The sequence below is a fragment of the Ruditapes philippinarum genome, unplaced genomic scaffold (genome assembly GCF_026571515.1).
Source record: "Ruditapes philippinarum isolate M1 unplaced genomic scaffold, ASM2657151v2 ctg1218_1_1_1_1, whole genome shotgun sequence".
Lineage (NCBI taxonomy): Eukaryota > Metazoa > Mollusca > Bivalvia > Venerida > Veneridae > Ruditapes > Ruditapes philippinarum.
The window spans coordinates 131025-143863 of record NW_026860408.1 but is presented as its reverse complement, the minus strand read 5'-3'; the positions used below and the strand labels follow the sequence as shown (position 1 = coordinate 143863).

Here is a 12839-nt window from a genome sequence, read left to right as displayed (position 1 = left end):
TTGGTGGTTTTGAACAAAGTAAATAGCTTTTTTATTTCTACGAAAAAGTCATGTACATCCATTATTTATGCATTACGCAACGAAATAAAGTGATACAAACTGTTTATTAGAACAAAAAACATTATTTTCTTTTGATTTGCGGTTTAAAACATCGCATTATATGTTGTCAGGTGATAAACACCATTAATGCTTTACATTGTGCAAGGTAATGTCTCTAACCACAAAGAACAGTTAACAACATTTGAAAACTTACAGATCCGGTCTTTAAGAAAAAAAAAATGAAAATGCGCGCTTATATAAATAAAGATACGCTTACATTGGTCAACACAGGAAATTTTTGAACGCAGATCAGTTATCAACGTTATATCCAAGTTTCGCATTGATTCAAAGGTAAGTTGAGTTTTTGATAATATGATGTGTATTTTAACATTTCATAATTCTAATTATCTGACGAAATAAGATGGTGTTGCATAATATTCGTATGATATTTCCTATATGTTTAGAACAATTGTACGCTAAGGGAGAAAACAATGACATAATCAATTATAACGGTTTCATGAAATAGCGAATATTTCATTTGGTTTCCAAATCAAAACTTTAACCGTTTTTTTTGGCCATGTTGTTTTTTTCTGGAGTCATTGTACTACACGTATGTATGTTATTTATTTGTGGAAATGATAAGATATTGAATAAACAAGTATGAGGGTAGAAATTATAGTTGTAAGAACTGCTTTTTCTAAACAATTTTTTTATCTTTGTACTGCAAAACCCTCTTTCATGTGTTGCAAGCAGAATATAAGTACTTGTAAATACATAAGAAATAAGTGATTGTTGTTATAAAAGTAGAAACAAATTCAGCCAAGTCAATGCAAACATGCCAGGATAAACGAGACTGGAATAGTATTCTAGTCATTCTTTAAGGTTTTCAACAGTACGTCAAAAGGACAACTAGTAAAATCACAGCAGGACATTCTAGTGCCCGCTTGAACTGACCTTAGTCGGTTAGGGTAGCAATGTTGCCTTGGACTTTCTTCCAAAGTATAATCATATAGAGAGTCATTTTACAGTTGATAAAGATTGTATTTGTTGACAAACATGTAGATAGCGGAAACAGGTCACATGTCAGGCACATGTAAGTTATTGTTATCTTAATTTTAGAGGTCAATTCATAAACATTTATGATTTATTTGGTTTTAAGGCGAAAACGCCGAAATAGGCAAGATGAATTTGGCTACCAGGGGTCGGTCAAAATTACCTCACTTGTTTGAGTTAAGAGATACAAAGAGTACAGTCTTTCGAAACATTAAACCGTCTCTTACGACCTAGCAGGATTAAAAGTTGACTGCAATTATGATACATCAACCAATAAGGACAACCGTTCAGAAAGAAGGGGCATAAACATGTATATTATGTTTCAACAACACATATATAAAATTAATTATCTTTTTTTTCTAGTGCACTTTTATTCATTTACAGCCAGTTACCATGATATCAAATATCGTATGTGTTCTTTTCCTGGCATCGTTTTGTATATCTGGGATTCTTGGGGCAGGTGGAAATAGTTGTTGGGCTCCACCATTATTCTTTGGATCGGAATGCAAGTATGTAACATATTTATATATAGCTCTGTTTTGTTTTATATCTAATGAAAAATTGGCAATATAGTCGGGGTGAATGAAACTCTAAAGAATTAGTTATATCGTCCAAAATCGTTACATTTATAAACGTTTAGAAACGAATGATATATACAATTACTTTAAAAATTAATGTAAATAACTCACACATGCTATATGATTTATTTATCTCGGTTAGTTAGAAATATGAATAAAAATGTTACCAAACCTACGACAAACGCTAGTGACATTTTAACTACTTGAATTCTCGAGTTTATCGTCATGAGTTCTCAAGTTCAACATACAGAATTCACGATTTCAACATACAGAATTCACGATTTCAACATACAGAATTCACAAAACTTCACGAATTGAACTTTGCGAATTCATATTTTGAACTTATGTTGAAAACGCGAATTCACGAACATGAAATCGGAAATTCATGAAGTTGAAATGTCTTGGTCTTTTGTACAGATACGATAAATTTGGTTACTGTCTCTGAAGCATATTGGTTGATCTTGACAAATATGTGACATATTTAATGTTTACTTTTGATTTTGTATGATCTTTAATATACAGTGAAAGTTGAAAAAACCGGACGGCTTACGGACCGAGGGTTTGGTCCGGTTTTCACAGCGGTCCGGTATTCTCAATGTCCCCGTCAGCTGTTCAGGATCCTATGTACCGAGCAATGACTTACAAAGGATGCTTTACATTTGCACGTTCATGATCGTGTGAACTTATATTGCTAAATGATAAAAATACAATAAAATATGTTTTAATCATTTTTTGTCCTATTATTGCATATAAATACAATGAAATTTTGGATTTAAACCAACAGCAGTTACCTCATAACGATATAGTCCAGTTACATCCGTATATGCATTTGGGTAATGGATAATGATTTAACTGACATAGTTTACTTTATTTGTTTATAATAATGCTCCCATTGTAAATATTGCTGTAACTGTTTGTCAAACGAACTCACTTAGTTTGGCGCAAGTTGCACTTTAAAGTAACCTTCCTTGTTTTTTTGTAAGCGCCATTTGCAGAGAGAAATTCGTTTGAGAAACGTTTTATTTTAACGAGTAGGTTCAGAAGGCCATTGGAGGTAATATTATACATATTTAAGTATTCTTTTGTAATAAGTTGCGTTTTTAGCACAAATGTATCGACTAAATTCCGATTCTTTGAGTGAATTTTGTGAACTAAAACATTGAATTATTTTGTATTGTGTTTTCTTGATTTGATTGTAAATTCATTGTTTATGTGTTTATGTGTTTTCAGTTTGACGTAGAATAAATTGCATCGATAGCAAGGTGTTCTTCAGTATCGAATCCTTTGGCCAGCCTTTCATAACGAAACCCCCGGCAAAAACGATATCTGCCGGAACAGTCAAACTCCAGACCTCAAAACGAAGCTGTTGAGTGAACGGACGTTTGTTAATGTCTTGCGTTGGAATTCCTGATGAGTCTTAGTAAGTTAACTAAGAAAATAAATTCTGAAGATAAAATTTCTTCTGATAAACCCTTACTTTAGACACCAGTATTAATTGGTGACAGTAAATGTAAATACTTGCGGAGCTGTGTTAGTTCAATATTAGTAAAGCCATAGAATTTAGATGCAAGGGCGGTGTAAAGTCTAGTGAAACTTTAGCCTGGGTACATAAACATTTAGATGAACTTTGCAAGAAATTTGGCAAGGTTAGCCTTTACGTGTGGAAAGGGACTTGTGACCTCATCGTGAAGAGAGGGAAAACCATTTCCTTAATAAATAAATCGGATCAGCCTAAGGATAAACTTATTTCTATTTCCATCAAATAAAAGAATTGGTTAGTTAACATCCAGATGCAAAGGTGTCCTTTCTGGACGTTACGTATTATTCAATTGATCGCTGGAATCACAACAAAGGCAATTTCCAAATTGATTTAACCACTTGTTCGGAGGATGGTCGGTGTCTTACAAGGCTTATAGATGAAGTAAATACAGCCATCAGAGATCTAAATGAATCATATTCTTTGAAATCAACCAGGATATGGTACGGAGCCGAAAAGGGAAAAACAAGAAGCAACGTTACTCCATGAATTATAATCTTCTTGCTGATGGTGTACATCCAAATTCTACATTATCAAAGGTGTGGCTTCATTCGCTGGAAAGGAACATCGTGAAAGAGTGTCAGTAGCGCATAACTGAATTGTTTGTGAGTTTAGGCCGGGATTGCCCAGCCATACATGTACTATTTCATTTATTAGTAATCATTGTTTTGTAGACTTTCATTTTTGTATTGCATATATGATATGTATTATTGCAAGATTTTTTGTATAAGGCTTTTTCATTATTTTTTTGTGCGAGGAAATTCGATTTGCGATTCATTTTTTGGCGTAAGGTCGTGTAGACAGAGATAACTCAGCCACACATTACATAGATGCTCTATATTTTTTATATATAGATTTAAGTTTGATTAATTTTTCTATTTATTAGGATAATAGGACGCATTTCTTAGATTGTTTAAGTCATGTCAGAAAAGGGAGATAACTTGACACAAGATACTTCTCTTAGTGCAGATCAGTCAGAGTCGCGTTCTTGCGATAACACGGTAATTTCAAATGTGAATATTGAGCAGGGCGCTATTCCAAAAAAGGGCACGCGCAAAATTATACTGACTGAAAAGGGCCTTGAATGGCGTATGGATCAAGAAAAAAGGGACTTCGAAAAGCTATATCGTCGTGGCGTACAAATTTTAATGAACTTTCTGTTTTAGTTTCAGATAATGATAATGTAAAAGCGTTGAGACAATGTACAGGATAGTTTTAATGACATTGAAACTTGACGAACTGCTTTAGATTCGCTTACCGATCTCGCAAATAGTGAAGCTCAGCTCTTATTGAAATTGGAGTCATTCGAAAGTGACCATACGCAAATGCTTCAGGCTGTTTCTGGTAAAATCACAGAAATATCGGTTGATGATTCGGTTTCTCAAGTTTCATCCCACAGTAAGGACAGTCGTATGTCAAATAAAAGTAACGTGTCGCAAAAATCAAATTCAATGATTAAGGCAGCGGCTTTTAAGGCAAAATTGAAATATATTGATTGGGAAGCTAAGGCCAAGGCTGACTTAGAAAAGATTAAGACTTTGCAAAAATTACATGTTGAAGAAGCGGAAATTGAAGCTACACAGTCAATAGAGAATACAGACTTATCAAATGTAAATCCAACTGATATCACATTACCACAAGTTGACCCAGGTCAATATGTTGCAAACTATATCCAGACACACGGAAATACTGCCATTAAGTCTGAGCCTCAGTTATCAAGTGCCGCCACAGTTAATACTTCAAAATCTTCAACAATAGCCTCACAACCGAAATACACCACTTCTACACATTTCTATAAACAAGATACATCGCTTCATAAGGCCAGTAGTATCAATTCATTGCCAAGTGGTCTGAATCCCGCTGCTTCTGATTTTGTTTCACATTTCACACCTTTTGGTATAACTAAAGATGAATCAGCAATGCACGTGACTTATACACCTGCAAAGTCGGTTGATAACACTGACCCACCTTCAACATTTACCTACACTTCTAAAAAACCCATACCTCACACAACATCTGGTACTAGTAATTCAAAGGTTATTCCAAGTGAGATGCAGGTTTCTGATATTGCTAAATCATTTGCAGAACAGTTTCATCTAAGTAGACTTCCCCCTCCAGAACCTGGTATTTTCAACCGGGGACCCTTTGAGATATCCGGCTTGGAAGTCTGCATTCCAAATTCTTATTGAAGGTAAACAAATTCCAGAAGCCGAAAAACTGTATTACCTTAGAAAGTATGTTTCTGGTCCTGTCAAAGAGGTTATTGATGGGTATATACTTTTGTCATCAACAGACGCATATAAAGATGCCAGAAAGGTACTGGATGAACGCTATGGCAATCGTTTCACCATAGCACACGCTTTTCGTAACAAACTTGATCAATGGCCTAAAATAGGTTCCAGAGAACCACAAAATCTTGTTAAATTTTCTGGTTTTTTTTACGACAGTGTGTAAGTGCAATGATATCTGTTCCAGGTCTAGAAGTTCTGAATGATAGTTTTGAGAATCGTAAGTTACTATCAAAACTACCCGAGTGGCTTGTTACTCGCTGGAATAGAATAGTTGTCGAGAAAAAAGAAAAGTCTGGTGTACTTCCTCCATTTTCTGACTTTGAAGAATTTGTGACTAAAGAAGCCAAGATTGCTAGCGACCCTGTAACTTCTCTTGTTTCACTTAAAGGTACTGGTTCTAATGAACAATCTAGGGAGCCGGAACTTGCAATCATTAAAGTGGTGCAAAGTGAATTCTTTGCTAATGAGATCACAGCTCTGAAACAAGGTCAAAGATGTAGCAACTCGGCCATAGAAAACGAAAGGTCGGACCGACATACTTCTTTAAAGGGTTTATCTCGTTTGTCCAAGTTAGATCCATTCTTAGATCCCGGTAGCATCATAAGGGTAGGGGGCCGCATTCAACATGCATCTCTTTCAGATCAGGTGAAGTATCCAATCATTCTTCCCAGGAAGTGTCACGTCACAGAAATGGTTATACGTTTTTATCATGGTAGAGTCGCACATCAGGGACGTGGACTTACTACTAATGCTATAAGGTCTGCTGGCTTCTGGGTCATTGGTTGTAGTTCGGCAGTGTCTTTTCTCTTATCTAAGTGTGTTATATGCCGGAAGTTGCGATCTCCTGCGCAAGGTCAGAAAATGGCTGATCTGCCAGTTGACCGTTTGGAACCAGCTCCACCCTTTACATACTGCGGAGTCGATCTGTTTGGCCCATTCTACATTAAGGAAGGACGCAAAGAATTGAAAAGATACGGAGTACTGTTTACATGTTTGTTATGCCGTGCAGTACACGTTGAAACTGTTAACTCGCTTGAAACTGATTCGTTTATAAACTGTTTGAGACGTTTCATTGCAGTTCGCGGACCGGTGCGTCAGTTACGATCAGATAGGGGTACAAACTTTGTAGGCGCCGACAACGAACTTAAAGAAGCATTTTATGAGTTAAATCATTCCAAAATGACAGAATTCCTTATAAAAGAAAACTGTGACTTAGTCGATTTCAAGATGAATGTACCTTCCGCGAGTCACATGGGGGAGTCTGGGAGAGGCAAATAAGATCAGTCCGTAACGTAATCGCTTACTTGCTTCAAAAGCATGGCACGCAATTAGACGATGAAAGTTTGCGAACCTTTTTGCTTGAATCAGCGGCAATAGTTAATAGTCGCCCTCTTACGGTTGACAATATAAACGACCCACTTTCTCTCAATCCGCTGACTCCAAATCAATTGCTTACATTGAAATCAAATGTAGTGTTACCTCCGCCTGGATATTTTCAAGGTACCGATGTGTACTCGCGTAGAAGGTGGAGACGCGTACAGTATCTTGTAGATCAATTCTGGAATCGTTGGAAGGCTGAGTTTCTGCAAAACTTGCAAGTGCGAAAGAAATGGTCATTTCCTAAGCGAAACGCTTGCGAAGGTGATGTAGTCTTAATAGTTGATGACAATCAATCGCGTAATTGTTGGCGTTTAGGCCGAATCGTAAAAACTGTAACGGAAGATGATGGTCTAGTCCGCAAGGTTAAGATTGTCTTAGCTACTAGCAATCTGGATTCTAAAGGCTCTATTTGGAGCGACCGATTCATAAGTTAGTTTTGTTGCAAGCGACCGAGGATGTCCCCGTCGAGGAGCCTCATTGTTCTTAAACATTGGGTATCATGAATAAGTTATTTTCATTTTGTTTAAGATAGTTTTAAATGTTTGCTAATTTGGGGAGCCATGTAACTGTTTGTCAAACGAACTCGGCAAGTTGCACTTTAAAGTTACCTCCCTTGTTTTTTTGTAAGGGCCATTTGCAGAGAGAAATTCGTTTGAGAAACGTTTTATTTTAACGAGTAGGTTCAGAAGGCCATTGGAGGTAATATTATACATATTTAAGTATTCTTTTGTAATAAGTTGCGTTTTTAGCACAAATGTATCGACTAAATTCCGATTCTTTGAGTGAATTTTGTGAACTAAAACATTGAATTATTTTGTATTGTGTTTTCGCGATTTCTTGATTTGATTGTAAATTCATTGTTTATGTGTTTTCAGTCTGACGTAGAATAAATTGCATCGATAGCAAGGTGTTCTTCAGTATCGAATCCTTTGGCCAGCCTTTCATAACGAAACCTCCGGCAAAAACGATATCTGCCGTAACAATTGCCGATACCATATTTGTCATATAAAGATTTTTAAAGCAGGTCTCCGAAAAGTTTCATTGTTTTTAATTTATTCAACTTTTTAACTTATAGACAGTTCTCGTCGAATTCTTTTCGGCCATGGAATAGAACTTAGCGCCGATAAATGTCGTTTCCATTGCGTTGTCATTTTGGGAAATGAATATACAAAAAGCAACACAATATAAAAATACTCTATTCTTTTTTATACTGATTTTAACTTACCAATTTATCGTGCATTTTGGCATTTATACAAAACGGTAAAATCTATGCCTTACAATAAATCAAACTGTGTAAAGAGACATAATAATCAAATTAGACAATCAGCGTTCCGTTACCGCTCAGGTAGTGTTTTAGACACAACCAATTGACAAGTATACAAGGTTATTCACACCTTCGTCGTCCGGTTTTGTCAGGGTAATTGTCTATGTAAAGGACTTTATAGTCCCCTATCAACTGTCCGATATTCGGTTTTTACAGATTCCGGTATTGTCAATGTTTAATGCAATAGTGTAAGAAGGGAAACTTTGGGACTGAATAATTCGTCCTATATTTAAAGAGTTCCGATTTTCTCAGCGTCCGGTTTTCTCAAATTTTACTGTATCCGGAATGATACTTAACATTTAATTTAACATGTAACACCATTAAATACCGATCCTATACAAACAATATTATAAAATTAAAAGTTTCTCTTTTCAAAACAATGTTGACCCCAGTGGAATTGAAACACACAGTCACCAGTTTTTTTTTATTTAACATTGATACTTGTTTATTAACATACTCTTTAGAGTGAAGTTTATACGTTTATTATACATTAATGACAAATAAAATGTACAACAATATAATTATAAGTAGTTTTTTAAGGTTTATCAAGATAGCCGTATTTTTTATTTATTTATAGAAGTTATATATGTTTGATCTTTATTTTTATCTCTAATCAATGGTACGCTATTTCCTCCTCAGCAATTATGAGTTTTGTCACAATTTAATGCAATACTTTTGAAAGACCAAATTTTGCGTTTCGCGTTATATTGTTTTTATAAAATAACGTTATTATATTATTGTAGGTCAGACACATCTATAATTGGACACCCAAGCACGAAAATCGTGTATTCGATCAGCTTTAATGGAAACACAATGCTTTGCTGCAAAGCGTTTTACTGCAAGAACAATAGGTGTAAACTTTATGATATCGGATGTAGCGCTAGAAGTTGGAGGACAAGGGTCCTACCTTGGGAACATTTTATTGCCACACCGTCTGTACAATGCAAAGGCATTGTTCTCGGGCAGCTTTTTCATTCACTCACTAGATATACCAGATACAGAGTCAGTCACATGCCGAGATAATATGTGTGTTTTTAAATAAAACATGACATCATAATTATATTGACATTGCTTCTGTTGTTTTACGAAATGGTTATACTGAATTCACTATATCTATTTCATTTCTCTTCTTCATAATAATTCTAGAAAAAAACATGATACTTTCATTTATTTTACATAAATTTTGTATGCTTAACCCATCCTCATGCCTTTACACACATACTCAAAGCTTAACTGGTAGAGGAAGACCTCAGGTGCCCCGCCGTTAATTTATCAGGCACTGACACCAGAGAAGAAACACCAACGTTCTAACCAGTCCTAATGTCATGTGAAGAAACATACTCGTTACCCATGTATAGACCCATGATACCTGGCAATCACCTTAACCACTAAGTCACAACTTAATTTCTAGAAGATCATTTCATACTTTAAGTGTATCCTAATTCTTCTAAGGCCCGTTCACCACAATACGTTACATGTGAAACAAAATGGCAATTCGTTTAGACCGCCGCTATTTCGCATAACTGTTTTCATGTTTTTTCTCATTTATACTTGATCAATTTTGTTGTGAAAGTTTAAGGACATGAAACAACACAATCAGGTCATGTGATAAGTGCACTTAAATAACAACAATGAGTTAATAGATTTCGAACGATTAAAGACTTTAGAAAAAAAGAATAAAAGAATACAAGGCGATTTAAGCGTCACTAAAATGCAATATTTTCACATTTTCTCTATCATACGGTTTTGGTTTTAAAACTTTAAATTTGCCAATAACTAACATAATAGTAATAATAAAGTCCCATTCTTTTTAAAAGATATATGTATTTCAGTCATTTTCCGTTGTCACTAAATTTTTGTTTTATAAAATGATATGACAAATATGATTAGGTGCTGTCATTAAAACCATCTGGATGGATCTTTATTGATTTTTCCAACATAACTACAAGTAACAGCGAGATCGTGTCCTAGATATATATAGTTATTAATATATTTATATATATTTTACAATGTTTTGGGTAGATAAACTGTCTAGTCCTTATAACCTAGGTCATTATTGCAGGAAACATATTGCTCTCTTAGGCGAAACCGTCTGCTGTACAACATTTATTGTTGACGTTAAACATGAATTTCCTGTTAAGGGATTATTATGCGCTGATAAACAATGAAAGTAATTGTTTTTTTCATAAGTTGTATCGTTGTATGATAAATATGAATATAACAGGAACACGCACTCTTATATTTAATACCAGTCTTTTGTAAACGTACTGAACGTACAAAATGAAATAGATATTTCCTTTAAACTTTTATCAAGCTCATTTTGGCATTGTTCATCAATCCTGACATCACTTGTGAAAATTCAAAAACAGGTACTATTAGTGAATGGATATGCTGGTTATCTTGGCCTGCACTAAACACACACGTGAGTAGAGAAACTGTTTCCGCAGTAAGCGAAATGTTAATAATTCATCGAACATAATTATCCAACTCATACGAATTTGTTTTACTTGTACTAAATTAAATTTCAGTTTTCTGACTTCTTACATTAACTAACCTTACATTAAAAGACAAACTATTATGGAACATCTCTTATCAACGAACCTTACAAATAAGAAGGACTTCCTGCATGATCAACAAACCTAACGCAAAAAGACAAGATATTGTTAGATTTCCTACATCAAAAAACCTAACAAAAAAGGACATATTATAGCTAGACGTCTTATTACAACAAATCTAAAACAATAGGACAAGATATTGTAAGACTTCATACATCAGTAAACCTTACAAAAACGAACAAGACATTCTTTGACGTATTACATCAACAAACTTATAGGACAAGATATTGTAAGACCCCCTACCTGTACACTAAAAACAAAATAATGTAAGACACACTTCCAAAATCAACAAAGCTAATAGAAAAGGACATGCTATTTTTAAATTAATTACATCAAAAATCCCTACACAATAAGACAAGGTATTGTAAAATTTCCTACATCAACTAATAAAATGAGAACAGATTAACCAGCCAAGGTGACGTTTATAGAACGCATCCCCCGATACAATCCAGTCAAATCAGCAGGGCACTCAGAGGACACCGAACTCAAAATGGGAAGAGTTGTACTTAACAAGCAGCTAAGTGTTATAAAACTCAAGCGCTTATACCTTTTTCAATTCAGTCATTTGAATGGAAACTGCAAAAAAAAAAAACAACAACAATTAAATGTTATGTGTATATGTAAAAGCGCGCTTATGTTAACGATACACTATAGACGCGTAAATGAAAAATAACCCTTTTTAACAGTTTACAGTTATTATTAGTCCCCTACCGGTTAAACCGGAGGGGACTTTAGGTTTACCCTCCCTCCGTCTGTCCGTCCGTCTGTCTGTCCGTCTGTCTGTCAGTCCGTCCGTCCACAAAACTGGATCCCGTGATAACGCAAAAAGTACTGAAAATATTTTTATGAAACTTGATATATGGATAGATGGCAGTATGGAGATTATGCACGTCTTTTTTTTGTCTTCCTATGTTGAAAATTCTGGTTGCTATGGCAACAAATAGTCTGAAAATATGGCAAATTTAACACATAAACTGGATCCAGTGATAACTCAAAAAGTACTGAAAATATTTTTATGAAACTTGAAATATGGGTAGATGGCAGCCTGGAGATTATGCACATTTTTTTCTTTTCTTCCTATGTTGAAAATTCTGGTTGCTATGGCAACAAATAGCCTGAATTTCAAGATTTCTGATTTAAATTTTTCAGCTTTTTCTCTATAAATTCTTTATTTCTTAAGGTGTTTACTTCAAACTTTAAATATAAGTTTCTAGTCATCAACCACATCATATGTGACAAGGTTTACAACTCTAGCACAAAAATTATCAGTATTACCTCCCTTGAACTTAGAATTTTAATGAAAAAAAATGTTTTCTTTTTTAAATAACTTCTTTATTTCCTAATGTATCTACTTCAGACTTCATATATATGTTTCTTATTATCACTCAACATTTTTGAGAAGGTTAAATACTCTAGCAAGACTATTTCCAGAATTATCTCCCCCTTGAACTTAGATTGTTTTCGAGAAATTGGTATTTGTCACTCCAACTTCTTCATTCCTTATAGGATTTACTTTAAAATCCCACATCGTAATAATATGACAAGGTTGTATAAACATAATTTCCTTACTAGACAGGGAAACTTAACGCATTACTGTGATATAGACAAACTTTGAACTCAAAAGATTTAAGTTCATTCATGTCATTCATTCACTAGTAAAATTGAATGGCCAATGGTCCATCAGGCTGGGGTTCTAACCGGTAGGGGACTTATGGATTGCTTGCAATACTATGATAATTGCTTGTTTTATATATGTTATAAAACGAGTATTATAATCGTGTAGATTCAATTCTAAATGTATTGAAATCGTTGAATAAAACACTGTTATGCTCTTCAGAGGCTCACATAATATAATTTTATTCAACTCGTTCAATAAATTTAGTATTAAACCTACACTAGTTCATTGTCCTCTATATGTTCGATAAGGAATTTATTAATATAAACTATTTATATATACAGGTTAAACATTATCCAAGTGATCAAATGCATGACAAAATCAGTTATTTATACAAATGTTTATTC

The 12839-nt window shown here is 34.5% G+C and overlaps 1 protein-coding gene across 2 annotated transcripts; it reads left to right on the top strand.

Moving 5' to 3' along the window:
* The first annotated feature begins 216 nt into the window (after positions 1 to 216).
* LOC132759944 (uncharacterized) lies at positions 217 to 9262 on the top strand. 2 transcript variants are annotated; one of them, XM_060751820.1, is made up of 3 exons: positions 217 to 390; positions 1477 to 1601; positions 2901 to 7282. In XM_060751820.1, the coding sequence occupies exon 3, from the start codon at positions 5667 to 5669 to the stop codon at positions 6774 to 6776; it is 1110 nt and encodes a 369-aa protein (XP_060607803.1). In that variant the 5' UTR covers positions 217 to 390; positions 1477 to 1601; positions 2901 to 5666; the 3' UTR covers positions 6777 to 7282. The 2 variants fall into 2 exon arrangements, 1 of the variants encoding a protein (XP_060607803.1); XR_009629795.1 differs by lacking the exon at positions 2901 to 7282 and adding an exon at positions 8946 to 9262 and having other exon boundaries at positions 233 to 390.
* Positions 9263 to 12839: the final 3577 nt, after the last annotated feature.

Coding starts and splice junctions, on each gene's coding strand:
- LOC132759944 (XM_060751820.1), top strand. CDS start 5,667: ATGATATCTGTTCCAGGTCTAGAAGTTCTGAATGATAGTTTTGAGAAT.